The 16,592-nt window shown below is 36.2% G+C and overlaps 1 protein-coding gene across 1 annotated transcript; it reads right to left on the bottom strand.

Annotated features, from left to right (window-relative positions):
- Positions 1-15,708: 15,708 nt before the first annotated feature.
- On the bottom strand, positions 15,709-16,304 carry LOC143622863 (protein FAR1-RELATED SEQUENCE 5-like). The gene is made up of 3 exons (XM_077093893.1): positions 16,086-16,304; positions 16,028-16,035; positions 15,709-15,946 (listed from the first exon to the last, which is right to left on the bottom strand). Exons 1-3 carry the CDS (start codon positions 16,302-16,304, stop codon positions 15,709-15,711), a joined length of 465 nt encoding a protein of 154 aa, XP_076950008.1.
- Between the last annotated feature and the right edge of the window lie 288 nt (positions 16,305-16,592).

The raw sequence follows: 16,592 nt of genomic DNA, 5'->3' as shown, positions 1-16,592 counted from the left end.
AATGTTTATATTTTATATGAAAGATACACAGGTTGGATCGAAAGAGGACAAGATGGAACACACTGTTGCAAAAAGTCCAGTGTGTACTGAAATTCCAAAAGAACATGAAGGCATCAAATTTTTGGTAAAACATATTCATAACTAAAAACGCTTATTAAACGCTCACACTTATTGTTTCACAGCTATCTCACTTGGAGGAGATATGGTGCATGCTCATACAAATGCTCAGGAGTCTAGTGAACAAAAAGGAGGTGAAACCAGAGATGATGTTAATCTCATAAACACTGATGGGACTCTATAAGATATCATAGGTAAAGACACATAAAAAAAATGCATTGGTTTATAAAAAAAAATAGTAAACTGCTACAATCACTTGTCCTTATTGTTTTCCAGTTAGTAAATTAGAAGAGAAAAAACAGGAATCAAAAGCTAACACTGGTTTGTCACCAAGTGAAAATATCATACACCGACATCAACTTCAAAGATGATACCCAAAATTACATCCCCGATATCATTATTACAAGAAAATAAAGACAAAGAGTTGGTGAAAGAAGGAAGAAAGACAAAGTTAGCTCATGCGTTGAAATCACCATATCTTTTAAGAGAGGTTGAGATGGGCACAAATGTCACATAGGATGAAAAAATAATTTCAGAATATATATTTTTTTTGTTTTAAAGACATATGGGAAGAGGTTTTCAAGTCTACTTACACGGATTCATTTAAAGTGATTTTTGAGATTTTTTGTCCTGGTTTGTATTTAACAACAAATGCAATGGATGCATTCTGCGAACTGATGAATTATGAAGAGAAGAAAAGATATGCAGAATCAACATACAGGCTCTTCAGTACAATCACACTGCTGGTATGGTTTAGTCTACCTATTATCTTTAAACGCTTATTAAACGCTTGAACATCTATAATTTGAATTCTTATGAAGACAAGTGACCATTATAGTGAGGCATTTGGTCACACATACGAACAAAGGCTCGAAGTGTTTACGGACATCATTGAAACACAAATGAAGAGGATTGAGCTCAAAACAATGAAGGAAGTTTCTATATTCCTCGTGCCAATTTTTCAAAAGGATCACTTCTATGTGATGGCTTTCAACCTTCAAACAGGAGTAATAGAGTTTCTTGAAAATAGTGCACATCATGAAGTAGCGGCTAATAAGAAGTTTAAAAAGCCAGAGGACAAACAAAAAGAAATCAAAAAGCTTTTTGATGAAAGATACAACAAGAATCCTCAAATCCTTGTAAACGCTCATCAAACTCTCTACAATGTCAAATTATAAATACTTAACTGCTTTTTATTTTTTTTAGAGAACCGTCTTTTACATGTATCTTAAAAAAATCAATCACCCCATTGCTGATGAAATCCAAAAGGCTCCAATCACAAGATTAAGGAGGACCTGGAGAACAACCGACAATGGGGTAGATTGTGGGATTTTTTCTATGAGACACATGGAGAAATATGATGGGAAGAAACCGTGGACGTGCGGATTTTACAAGGAATGACCTAAACAAGTGAATCAGCTAAAAAGGTTGAGGAAAAAGTATTTGGGCAAAATCCTTCTATCAGATATAAACAAGAACAAAGATTCTCTTATCCAAAAGGCGCAAGAAATAACGACACTACTTTGACCGGGGATGAGTTGATTGAAGAACTCCAAAAAAGGCAACAACTAATTTGAATTCTTTCGAAACTTTGTAATGGCCTTATGTTAATGTAAATCAACTAACAAAACATTGAAAATTTATTATTAGCAAAGCACACAGAAAATACTACATGATAAAAAAATAATTAAAAAAAAAACATTACAAACGCTCATCAAACTCTCAAACGCATCAGGCCACTATCCACTACTCTAATAGTGACTTGAGAAAATCCAACTTCAATTTCATTGAGCAGTATAGTTCAAGAATAGCCTTTGATAATACTTTGAACTTTTCAAACTCATTCTTCCCTATATCAACCATAAACAAAACCGCAATATCTCGGATAGTACTAACAGGCATTTTGACAAGAACATTCGTAATAACATCCCTGAAATCCATATTATTGTTAAGCATCACAAACTCATGTGTTAGCTTATCACGACAAGCTTTGTCTGCGGCGACATGCTCCACAATCTTCATCTTCAAAGCTTTCTTGAAAGATGATGATTTAGATGATGATGATGATGATGATGATGATGATGATGATGAAGATGATGAAGCATCCATTATAACTGATTTTGTAATGTGTGGATATAAGTGTAACAAAATATAGCATATATATAGGAAAAAATCACGGACCAAATAGTAAAAAAAGGACAACGCTCAAAAACTATACACTCACGGGCGAACATAGAACAGTGTGAGCACGTAGCTATTATACGCTCGTTATACGCTCACATACGCTTGTAATACGCTAACATATGCTTGTAATACGCTTGTAATACGCTAGCCACTGTATCAGGTTAAAAAAAACTAATTTTTAATCTAGTTTAATTACATTTATTAATACTCACCTGCCAAAAATTGGAAAAAGATTTTTGTAATGATAGCCTACATCAAATCAATTAAATTAAATTACACTATCTCAACTACCAAAAGATTTAAAAGTATATATACTACGCTTATCACACGCTTCTGTGATGATGATAGCCTACATCTAAATTAATATAACATTTGTATTATGATAATTGCCTACATCAAAATTAATATAACATTGAATATCTCTATCTCAACTACCCACAATTAATACAAAATTATGTCTATATATTTCACATCCCTTCTTGTTTATTCATATCACACAAAAAATAAATCATAAAGCACACACAAAAATGTTTTCATGTGATAAAACTGTGAAAAGCATGGTGAAAGCCAGGTTGGACCATGTGAAAAAAAAGATGAGAAGTTTCTCACCGCACTTCTACACTCATAGGCCTACGTGCTTCAAGGGAAATCAAAAACTCTTGATGCATATAAGGAACTCATGGAGCTAACAGATAGTGAGTTCAAGGCAAAGACTGTTGAGTTCCTGAAACAACAGACTACATGCTACGACTCCGTGTATGGTACTTTGTTTGACACGGTTTCAAAAGTGTTAACCAACATGGAGTTCAAGGAAGATGGGCGTGAGATCATCAGAAACAGTGAGTGATGGGGCTGACGGGGTCTGATGATGTTAGCTTTTTATTTTATTTTATTTTTATCTTGTAAGTTTGCATGGTCTGATGATGATGGGGTCTGATGGTCTGATGACGATGGGGTGTAACCCCGCATGTTTTAAAAATATAAATAAATAAAAAGTTCGTCTAAACGCTTGTCATAGGCTTGTGATACGCACAATCTAAAACAAATAAAACCCATAATAAACGCCTATCCCACGCTTGTGTAAAAAAAAGTTAACAATAAAACCCACAATCTAAAAAGTTCATCTAAACGCTTGTCATACGCTTGTGTTAAAAAGGCAACAATAAAACCCACAATCTAAAACAAATAACTAACTCTTTGTATCTAAAATAATCAAATAACCTAAACGCTTAAAAAACGCTTCATTACTGATTCATTGTTGCGGTTGCTGCTGCAATGCTTTACAAGTTCTGTTGTTGTGCCCAGGTAGGTGACAAATTTGACACTCCCTATAACCCTTCCCAGAGCGAATAATGTCTATCTCTTTATTTGATTTAATTCTTTTGTGTTAGCCACGACCCTTGTTTATTATTCCAGTAGGTACACGAACGGTGACTTCTGATGGTTGTTCAAAACCTAAAAAAGCAGCAAATCTATCCCTTTTCGTTGGATGTACTCTTTCATACCGAGTTAAGTCCGCTTTTTCAATCATCAAATTCATCTCATCTCTAATTTTAATCAGTTCGTCAATATCTGCAACATAACTGTTGATAAGGTATTCACCGGCGTATTATATCTCTAGAAATCTCTTTAATCTTCTTGTTCTGATCATTACCAAACTCAGACATTGGAACTGTTCTGATGTTCACCGCAACCTCTTTCCTCCATCAATCATTTATATATCTATTCGGGAATTTCTTGACTTGATACATATTCATGACGTAGAAAATATGCCGACACAACAAACCATACTGCTCAAATCTTTTGCAGGAGCATGTTGCAATACACTCTTCGCAAAACTCACCTTCCTTCTTAAACACAACCTTAAAAAATGTAAACGCTTATTAAACGCTTGTTAATTAATATAAGTTAAACAACTTTGAACTAAAACGATTACTAAACGCTCATACTTACCTCCAAAAAACTTGGAACATACGCATTAAAATCCATTATTTACATGTGAAATTTGTCATCTTTGGGTCTCGTTTGTATTCGTTTTATCATGTAAACCGACCCGTTTTGTAAACTGAACCTTGGATATAATCAAATGATGTATTTTATGTTACAATATAGTTTTAAACTTGTTGGGTCTTGAATACATCCTTTTCGGTCTTTAAAACGCGTAAAAATCACTTAAAACGAACTTCGGGGCCATTTTTGAAAACTGGGAAAATCTGGTAACCATCCCCATCACGCCAGGCGATGGGGGACACCATAGGGGGGTCGTGTATCGCGACGGGGGTGCAGACCAACAGCCCGTTTGTTTAATGTTTTGTGCTTTGTTTTGATCCTTTTTGCATGAAAACTCTTGTGTCTCACACCCAAATTTGACCACCAACATTACCCTATATATACACCACCATTTCACTTCATTTTCCCCTGCTACAACTCCAAATTCTCTCTCAAACTCCATAGATTCAAGGTTGTTTATTATTGTGTTCTTGAAGGTTTGACTTCCAAAAGTCAAACTGAGTTTAATCTTTCATTCTAATTAACTTATATAGTCTTAATAATACTTGAATATGGTGGTACAAAATATATATAATATACACCCCTTGTTACCTTTGGTAGTTGCTTCTCCGATTCCGGTCAGTGAGGTTTCGGACCTTGTAAGGCAAGGCTTCATGGAGAACTTCGTGTTCTTGATATAATATATATATATATATATATATACATACTAACCATGCTTAACTTCAGCTCATTTTATTTTATTTACAAGTTCCATGGTTATGGGTTTTAAGAGTGTATGCTTCGATTTAACCGTAAATAGCTCTAAACCGTAAACCGAACTTTGCTTACTAGTTTTTGTAAAATACTTGTTTAAACATGTGTAATGTTAGATATTAGTTTATAAAATCATTTTTGTAAGTTCTATGGTTATGGGTTTGTAGATTCTAACCTCGGTCTTAACCCTAAACTAGATCCGAACCGAAAACCGAACTTTTGTTTAAAGACTTTATTGTTAACATTTGGTTGTAAAACTTAAGTATTTTGATTTGTACATTATTATACAAGTTCTTGGATGTTTGGGCATGTGGAAACCATCTATGAACTTATTGTGAGATGGAAACCGAACCAAACCGAACGAAACCGACTTTTACTCGCTTAAGACACACAAGTGTGTTTTTAGCTATCAAGACTTGTATATTTCTTTAAAAATAGTTTATAAACTGATTTTAATTATTTTCTTAAGTACTTGAAAATTTTGGATCCAACTTGATCTCATAACAAAGTTTGGACCGACAAAAACGAACACTCGCTTAACATACGTTGTTAGTTCTAGAACTATAGATCTACATACTTGGTTAATTATTATTGGATTTTTATGAGTTATCTCATAACATTTAATATTTTGGAAAGTTGACTTTGGATTTGACCAATTGTCAAGACCCGAACCAACAGCCCGAACACTCATTAAAAAAGCCCGTTTTAGTATCTTTATTCCAAAGGGACTTGCATTCTTGCATTTTACCCACCTTATTACTTAACATAGGTTGAGTAAATATTAAGGTTAGATACTTTAACCCGGTTTCGAGAAAACTTACATTTTTAAGGGTTATTATTATAAATTCATAAATAGTTACATTTAAACCTTGAACTTTAATTGTTTACTTTTCTCAATATTTATTTTACAAAAAGACTTTCAAGACAACCTTTCTAAATCTGAGACTTCTTTCCTTTTAGGAATTGTTCGCTAAACCCGTCGTTTCGGAAAATCTCCAAATTATCATCTTTCAAGGTTACTACTTGAATGTGAGTAATTTCATACCCCGTTTACTATCTTTTTTATTTTGGGGGTGACATTTCATGCTTATTTAAACTAAATGCTTTATACTTGAGTCTTATACCACCAACGTTATTTTATACTTTACTTAGATAATTGCTCGATTTGGTGTTCTATGATTATATGCCTATGTGTGTATCGCTTTTGGTTGGGGGAAATATAAAATCCTAGTCTATTTGGCATCCCCTTATAGAAAGGTGTCGTTAACGTAATGCAATTAACGATAACTATAAAATTCTAGACTATTTGGCATCCCCTTATAGCTAGGTGTCGCTAACGTAATTCTATTAGCAATTTTATCTGTTTATCCAAGTTATTGCTTTTATTTATTGTTTTGTATACGAGTTTTGTGGCTTTTCTTAAAATATACTTATTTGCTCAAACTTATGAATTGCTCATCAACCTTTGTGTTGATAAACTTTATTTTATGAAATGTTACAGGTTTGCATCTTGGTTGATTTGGATTGTGAAGAAAACGTCATCAAGACCTTTAGGATATTAGTAAAATGAACAATATTTAATTTTCTATATTATGTGATATCTTGTTATGAATATTTTGTTATGTGACATTTTCGATGTTGTGAAATGAAATGAGTTTGTTAAATATTGTCACTTTAATTAGTGTCATGTGCTTATGGACAATCATTACACCTCGGCACGTTCCGCCGCCTTTGGTCGGGGTGTGACAGATTGGTATCAGAGCCATGACAATAGGATAGGTGGTTAGACGTAACAACCTAGTATTGTTATTCTTAGGGTCCTATACGTGTGCTTATACATGTTTACTCTATTATGATTGTTTATATCGCATTTTATTTATAAACTTGTTTAAAATTCACCAATATCCTAAATGTTTGCATACACACACTTTCATAGTATTTCCAAGGTATCCTTACCTTAAAACGCAAAAAATTAGATTTTCATTGTGTTTTATGGATTTGAAGATTAACTTGGATCCCGTTGTTTCAAATCCCTTAAAGTTTGCTTTATATCGAGTTTGTTGCCATCATAGTAAACGAGACATTATAAAACGACCATTTGACAAAAAGATTTCAAGAATCGAAGGTGATTTACTTACCTGGGATGGTTGGATTATAGTGCTCCTTTTCTAGGCCACAAATCGTGTTATACATGTCAATACTTTAAGTAGTCGAATGCGAGAGTTCCGGTCACCATCCTAAATTTTCGGTGTCAAAACAATAGAAATACGGTGGTTCGTAGACTAGTGTTTTGACATGACGATTTGTTGTTTATATACAAAGCTTTATATTTTATCTAACACTAACATCCCCTCCTTACTAACTCTAGTATTCAAGCTTTAACCTCTCAAAAAAATCATTTACATTGTTTTCGGTTTGTTGTTTATATACAAAGCTTTATATTTTATCTAACACTAACATCCCCTCCTTACTAACTCTAGTATTCACAATCAAGAAAAATTTAAACTTCATCTTGTTTTATTTTTATACACCTTCATATTCATTTCTTTTTACCCAAAACTTATTCTATTTCTTTATAATCTTTTTAGCATGCCTCCACTAAGACCGCGCAAGAACACCAACCGATGTATGGCCGGGTTTATCGTCAAGCAAATGGCCGCTGTGATTCCCGAACTTGTGACCCAAATCCAAGCTACCCAACCTCCTCCACCCGTTGTTGCACAACCAGCATCCTACCAGTACAAGCAATTTACTAGTGCCAAACCAACCGAATTTTTGGGTACGAACTGTGCGACTACCTTGTTGCAATGGTTCAAGTCCATGGAGAACGTGTTTTGATACAGCGAGTGCCCCGAAGCGAAAAGACAAATTTCGCTTCAAGCATCTTTAGAAAAACCGCGCTAACATGGTGGGGTAGTGTTATGTATCTCTAAGGGTCGGAAGCGGCTATGGCTCTTCCATGGTCCGAACTCAAGGCACTTATGATGAAGAAGCTCTGTCCCAAACACGAACTTCAAAAGCTTGAGGAGGAATTTTGGAACCTCAAGCAAGATAGTGGTGATAACGCCGCCTACTCACTCCGTTTCCACGAGCTGAGCATCCTTGTACCACATTTGGTTACCCCGGCTGAGCGTGAGCTGGACAAATACATTGGGGGTTTACCAATGCAAATCCGGTACTCATTCATGAGTAGCAAACCTGTGAATCTTGAGGATGCCATCACTCTAGCCGGTGCGCTATCGGAGAATCATGTAAAGGCGGGTACCCTAACCCTCAAGAAACCAAACGAGAAAGCGAAGCCCGAGCCCGCACCTCAAGCCAAGGTTGAACCCGCACCACAAGCCATCAACTACTCCAACTATTCCCGTCACAACAACAACAACAACAAGAAACCCAAGACCAATTACCGAAACTATGCCGTTACCCAACCCCAACCACAACAACAAAACCAAACCCAAGCTCCACCCCGAAACCGAAGACCCTATACCGGTACCCGCCCCGTTATGCAACACTTGCCAACTTCACCACCCATCGAACATGCCTTGTCGCCATTGTACCATTTATTACCGACTTGGCTATCTCAACACCACTTGCCGATCCGTCCAACGAACCCAACCTAACTAACCAAACCAACCAAGAACCTTTCCCCAAAACTCCCAAAACCGTTATGAACCCTACCCACCAAACCAACCCAAACAACCCCGAGCTTGCTTCAATTGTGGCGATCCCAACCATTTTCGCAACAATTGTCCTCGATTAACCTTTGCCAACCAAGCTCAAATCGTGACCATACCCTACTACCAATCCCAAGCTTACCAAATCCAAACTTACCAACCCCAACTTCCCTAACTCAATGCACCACTCATCCAACCCATCCAAGCCATACAAGCACCACCTCCACCTCCCCCACAAGCACCTCAAGTCAACCATTGCAATCAAGGGCGATCTTCATGATGAACGCAAACCAAGCTCAAGTGGAAAATGATGTTGTGAACAGTATGTTTTGGTGAACCATCATTTGGCTTCTATTTTATTTGATACTGGTGCCAAGAGAAGTTTTATTTCTTTGAAATTTGAGTCGAAAATTGCTATGCCTCGAACTATGCTTTCCCGGCCGTTGTCTGTTGAAGTCGCCAATGGCAATTCAATTACAATCAACTCCGTCATCCGCGATTGTACTCTCATCCTTGCTAATCATAAATTCTTCATCGATCTCATCCCGATGCAAATGGGAAGTTTCGATGTCATAGTAGGCATGGATTGGTTATCTTTGCACCGTGCCGAAGTTGTTTGCTTCGATATGTTCATTCGCATTCCGCTCGTAAACGGCAAAATTCTTAAAGTCTTTGGATACGCTACTTCTAGAAGACCTAATCTCATGTTGTGCTCCCAATCGCAAAAGTACTTACGCCAAAAGTAAGTTCCGTTTCTAGCTCTCGCGGTGACAAAAGACAAAAAGGAAAGGAAAATCCAAGATATTTCCATTGTTAGTGATTTCCTCGACGTCCTTCCCGACGATGTCACCGGTCTTCCACTCGTTCGTCCGATTGAATTCCGAATCGATCTTGTGCCCAGCGCAATGCCCGTGGCCAAGATCCTTATCGTTTAGCCCCATCGGAAATGCTAGAATTTTCGAACCAACTCGAAGAACTTTCCGATAAAGGTTTCATTCGTCCTACCTCTTTTCCTTGGGGCGCTCCCGTTTTCTTCGTGAAAAAGAAGGAGGGTTCATTTTGTATGCGCATCGATTATCGAGATCCTCACAAACTCACTATTAAAAATCGTTATCCCTTGCCACGAATCAACGACCTATTCTACCAAGTTCAAGGCGCAACGTGTTTCTTAAAAATCGATGTTCGATTGGGTTATCATCAATTGCGTGTTTGCGAAGAACACATTCCAAAAACCGCTTTCCGTATTCGGTATGGACATTTCGAATTTTTGGTTATGCCTTTCGGGTTAACAAATGCACCCATGGTATTTATGGACCTCATGAACCGCATTTGCAATCCATTGCTTGATAAATTCGTTATTGTCTTTATTAATGACATCCTTATCTTTTCTATAACAAAGCCGAACATGAACATCATTTGCGTTCCATTCTCGAACTCCTTAGAAACGAACGACTCTACGCCAAATTCTCCAAATGTGAATTTTGGCTCGAGTAAGTTCAATTTTAGGACATATCATAAAAGACAAAGGTATTCATGTTGATCCCGCTAAAATTGAGGCTGAGAAGGATTGGAAAACTCCAACGACTACCACGGAAATTCGATCCTTCCTCAGTTTCGCCGGATATTATCGGCGTTTCATTCGAAACTTTTCTAAGATTTTCTTGCCTCTTACCTCCCTTACTCATAAAGAAAAACCGTTCTATTGGGGTTCGAAGTAAGAGGAAGCCTTTTGTACTCTCAAGGACATGCTTTTTAATGCTCCCGCTCTAACCCTTCCCGATGGAAGCGACGATTTTGTTGTATTTTGCGATGCCTCCCATCAAGGCCTTGGTTGTGTTCTCATGCAACGAGGTCAAGTCATCGCTTACGCATCAAGGCAACTTAAGGTCAATGAGAAGAATTATACGACTCATGATCTCGAACTTGGTGCCGTCGTTTTCGCTCTCAAAATCTGGAGACATTACCTTTGTGGTACAAAATGTGTAGTTTTTACCGATTATAAAAGCCTTCAACATATTTTTGACCAAAAAGATCTCAACATGAGACAACGACAATTGGCCGAATTACTTAGTGATTACGATTGCGAGATTCGCTACCATCTCGGTAAAGCGAATGTTGTCGCCAATGCCCTAAGTCGAAAGGTTAATGTTAAATCCGTTATGCTCCTAAGCGTTTTTGTTCAAACCGATCTTCAAATCCGTATCTTTCAAGCTCAACGTACCTCCATTGAAGAAGGTAACATGTACGAAGAAATGTCTTGTGGAGCCGAACTTCAACTCGAAACCAAACCTGATTGTCTTTTGTACTTTCTAAATTGTTTGTGGGTTCCCAATCGCGATGATCTTCGTACTTGATACTCGATGAAGCTCACAATTCGCGGTATTCTGTTCATCCCGGTACTGATACGATGTATTTCGATCTTCGTGCTACCTTTTAGTGGCCGGGTAAGAAAAAGGACGTAGCGTTGTTTGTATCTAAATGTCTTACTTGCTCAAAAGTCAAAGCCGAACATCAAAGACCTTTTGGTCTACTCGAGCAACCACCGATTCCTATTCGGAAGTGTGAAGACATTGCTATGGACTTTATCCAACACTTAAAAAGGCAACCATAGTCTTTAGGTGATCATTGATCGTTTAACCTAATCTGCTTATTTCATTCCGATCCGCGAAAAGTATTCTGTCGAGCAGCTTGCTCAAATCTATGTTCGGGAAATTGTGTGCAGGCACGGTTTACCATTGACTATCATTTCTGATCGCGATGCTCGTTTTACCTCTCATTTTTGGCGTTCACTTCAAGAAGCTTTGTGAGCACGTCTCGATCTTAGCACCGCTTATCATCCTCAAACGGATGGTCAATCCGAGCGTACGATTCAAACACTCGAGGATATGCTACGAGCATGTGTTCTTGATATCGGTGGAAACTGGGATTCTCACATTCCGTTCATCCAGTTTTCATATAACAATAGCTATCATTTTTGCATTGATATGGCTCCTTTTCAAGCTCTTTATGGTTGTAAATGTTGTTCCCCGATTAGTTGGAACGAAATCGGTGAAGCTAAAATCACGGGACACGAAATGGTCCAAGAAGCCACCGACGTTATCGATCAAATCCGTAAGAATCTCCTAGCCGCTAGAAGTCGTCAAAAAAGTTACGCCGACAAATGGTGAAAACCAATCGAATTTAATGTTGACGATCTTGTCCTTCTAAAAGTATCTCCTTGGAAGGGGGTTGTCCGTTTCGGGAAAAAGGGAAAGCTAGCTCCTCGTTTCGTTGGTCCTTTCAAAATTCTTGAACGTGTTGGGAAGGTAGCTTATCGACTCGAACTACCGCAAGAACTTGCCGGTGTTCATCCTAAATTTCATGTTTCGAATCTTAAAAAGTGCTTAGCTGAGGGTAATATCCATATACCTCTCGACGAAGTACATGTCGATGAGTCGATGATCATGGTTGAACGACCCGTTGAGATCATAGATCGCAACGAGAAGAAAACCAAGCGTAGTCGTATTCGATTAGTCAAAGTTCGATGGGAATCACGACGTGGCGCGGAATTCACTTGGGAACGAGAAAAAACAATGAAATAAAAGTATCCACATTTGTTTGCAATGTCATCTCCGTCTTAATTTCGGGACGAAATTTCCTAAAGTATGGGATACTATGATATTTGTCATTTTCGGATACTATGATGTTTGCAATGTCATCTCCGTCATGTAAACCAACCCGTTTTGTAAACCGAACCTTGGATATAATCAAAATGATGGATATTATGTGACAATATAGTTTTACACTTTTTGGGTCTTGAAAACATCCTTTACGGTCTTTAAAACGCGTAAAACCACTTAAAACGAACTTCGGGGGCCATTTCTGCCATTTTTAAAAATCGGGAAAATCGGGTAACCATCCCTATCGCGCCACGCGATGGGGGGCACCATAGGGGGGTCGCGTATCGTGACAGGGGTGCAGACCAGCGTATCGCGACGGGGGTGCAGACCAACAGCCCGTTTGTTTAATGTTTTGTGCTTTGTTTTGATCCTTTTTGCATGAAAACTCTTGTGTCTCACACTCATATTTGATCACCAACATTACCCTATATATACACCACCATTTCACTTCAGTTCCCCTAATACAACTACAAATTCTCTCTCAAACTCCATAGATTCAAGGTTGTTTATTATTGTGTTCTTGAAGGTTTGACTTCCAAAAGTCAAACTGATAAAATCTTTCATTCTAATTAACTTATATAGTCTTAATAATACTTGAATATGTTGGTACAACATATATATATAATATACACCCCTTGTTACCTTTGGTAGTTTCTTCTCCGATTCCGGTCGGTGAGGTTTCGGACCTTGTAAGGCAAGGCTTCATGGAGAACTTCGTGTTCTTGATATATATATATATATATATATATATATATATATATATATATATATATATATATACAGATATATACTTATATAACTTCTTTATACATACTAACCATGCTTAACTTCAGCTCATTCTATTATATTTACAAGCTCCATGGTTATGGGTTTTAAAAGTCTATGCTTCAGTTTAACCGTAAATAGCTCTAAACCGTAAACCGAACTCTGCTTACTAGTTTTTGTTAAATACTTGCTTAAACATGTTTAATGTTAGATATCAGTTTATAAAATCATTTTTATAAGTTCTATGGTTATGGGTTTGTAGATTCTAATCTCGGTCTTAACCCGAAACTAGATCCAAACTGAAAACCGAACTTTTGTTTAAAGACTTATTGTTAACTTTTTGTTGGTAAAACTTAAGTATTTTCATTTGTACATTATAATACAAGTTCTTGGATATTTTGGCATGTGGAAACCATCTATGAACTTATTGTGAAATGGAAACCGAACGAAACCGACTTTTACTCGCTTAAGACACACGAGTGTGTTTTTAGCTATCAGGAGTTGTATATTTCTTTAAAAATAGTTTACAAACGGATTTTAATTATTTTCTTAAGTACTTGGAAATGTTGGATCCAACTTGATCTCATAACAAAGTTTGGACCGACAAAACCGAACACTCGCTTAACGTACGTTGTCAGTTCTAAAACAATAAATCTACATACTTGGTTAAGTATTATTGGATTTTTATGAGTTATCTCATAAAATTTAATATTTTGGAAAGTTGACTTTGGGTTTGACCAATTGTCAAGACCCGAACCAACAACCCGAACGCTCGTTAAAAAAGTATCTTTATTCCAAAGGGACTTGCATTCTTGCATTTTACCCACCTTATTACTTAACATAGGTTGAGTAATATTAAGGTTATATACTTTAACCCGGTTTCGAGCAAACTTACATTTTTAAAGGGTTATTATTATAAATTCGTAAATAATTACATTTTAAACCTTGAATTTAATTTTTTATTTTTCTCAACATTTATTTTACTAAAAGACTTTCAAGACAACCTTACTAAATCCGAGACTTCTTTCCTTTTAAGCATTGTTCGTTAAACCCGTCGTTCCGGCAAATCTCCAAATTATCATCTTTCATGTTTATTACTTGAATGTGAGTACTTTCATACCCCGCTTTCCATATTTTATTTTGGGGGTGACATTTTATACTTATTCAAGCTAAATGTTTTATACTTGAGTCTTAAACCACAAACATTATTGTATACTTTACTTAGATAATTGCTCGATTTGGTGTTCTATGATTATATGCCTATGTGTTTATCGCTTTTGTTTGGTGGAACTATAAAATCCTAGTCTATGTGGCATCCCCTTATAGCAAGGTGTCGTTAACGTAATGCAATTAACGATAACTATAAAATCCTAGACTAGTTGGCATCCCCTTATAGCTAGGTGTCGCTAACGTAATTCTATTAGCGATTTTATCTCTTTATCCAAGTTATTGCTTTTATATATTGTTTCGTATACGAGTTTTGTGGCTTTTCTTAATATATACTTATATGCTCAAACTTATGAATTGCTCACCAACCTTTGTGTTGATAAACTTTATTTATTAAATATTACAGGTTTGCATCTTGGTTGATTTGGGTTGTGAAGAAAACGTCATCATGACCTTTAGGATATTAGTAAATGAACAATATGTAATTTGCTATATTATGTGATATCTTGTTATGAATATTTTGTTATGTGACATTTTCGATGTTGTGAAATGAAATGAATTTATTAAATATTGTCACTTTAATTAGTGTCATGTTCTTATGGGCAATCGTTACACCTCGGCATGTCCCACCATATTTGGTCGGGGTGTGGCATTACACCTTAAAAAACCTCCTTCTTCTTCACAAGAACTGAATTGTGAAACACCACCAACAATTTCCTTCATTTCATCTTGAACATCATTAAAAATAGATCTTGTATATATCCTTATCGCTTCCCTTTCAAGATAACTTCTGATTTCTAACTGCGGATACGTGTAACTAATATCATGATCACACCGTCTGCTATTGTATATTTGTATCTCCATACAAAAATCAAAATGGTTAAAAAACTCAAGTAATGTTAACTGAGAATTTGTAGCATGTCCAAAAAAATGGTTTTCTCTCTCTGATCTTGATGTTGTACGCATCAATCCGGACAAAGGTTCGTCTCAACAAAAAGCAGGTATCCAATCAAATATGATTTCATACATATCAGTAAGCCATTTATTCTTGTCAAACTCAAACTCAACCATTATCGTCTACCATTTATCCTCAAATTCAGAAGGACTAATTGAATTCGTCCACACAATATTACATAGCCTACTCTTAAAATCTTCATTGTTACATAGATCAGCTCCAACTAATAAAAACATGTTAAACGCTTATGAAACGCTCATTACCAAAATATAGAATAAAATAAGTTACGCTCGTAAAATGCTCACATATTAAATATCAAAAAAAACTATTACTGTGAAACGCTTGTAACACGCTCATCATTTAAGCTGCTTAAAATAGCTAAATCAAACACAGTTAAAGGTTACCTTGTCAGCAACTTTCTTCATTATATGCCACATACATAACCTATGCCTTGTGTTTGGAAACACGGATGAATAGCTTGCTTCATAGCAGTGTCTTTGTCAGTAACAACAACCTTCGGTGAACTACCAAACGACTTAAGTAACATTTGTAATAACCATGTATACGATTCAATAGTTTCAGAAGCTAATAATCCAGCACCGACAGTCACACTATGATAATGGTTATTAAATGTCGTGAACGGTACAAAAACCATCTTGTACCTGTACATAAAAAAACATATTCATACACACAAACTAATATGCTTGAATATTATATTGAAACTATATGGATCAATAACTTACTTGTTAGTCTTAAAAGTAGCATCAAATGATATAATATCCCCAAATGCAAGATAATTACTCTTTGAACATCAGCCCAAAAAACACGAATTAACTCACGATCATCATTGACATCATATTCAAAAGAATAATCAGATGAAAATGTTCTCTTCATACACAATCTTTGAACAATCATCTCAGCATCATACTCTCCAGTATAACAATTCAAACCTTGTTTAAAATTCTTACAATCATCTTTAGTTGCACCTACTTTTTCAAAACCACCGTACTGTGTTCTCATAAGGTTAAATGCTTTAACAGGTCCAGGTTCATATTATACAGCACATATATAGCTTCCTCTTGGACATGTGTTAACTTCCTCGCAGAACGAACAAACTTCATATCAGAATCTGCTACCATTCTATGATTATGGCATTCAACAAAATCCTATACTTCAAACATAACATCGTCAACAGATTTAAACTGAACATGTGCTCTACAACCACATCTAATTGTCGGCCTCTTCCTCCTTTTATAATATGGCTTGCTTGATTCATTATAATCACCTTTTGAATCACAAATTTTTGTT

The sequence above is a fragment of the Bidens hawaiensis genome, unplaced genomic scaffold (genome assembly GCF_021521415.1).
Source record: "Bidens hawaiensis isolate Kalapana, Puna unplaced genomic scaffold, B.hawaiensis_p1.1 tig00000369_1, whole genome shotgun sequence".
Classification (NCBI taxonomy): domain Eukaryota; kingdom Viridiplantae; phylum Streptophyta; class Magnoliopsida; order Asterales; family Asteraceae; genus Bidens; species Bidens hawaiensis.
This window is presented reverse-complemented; position numbering and strand designations above follow the sequence as displayed.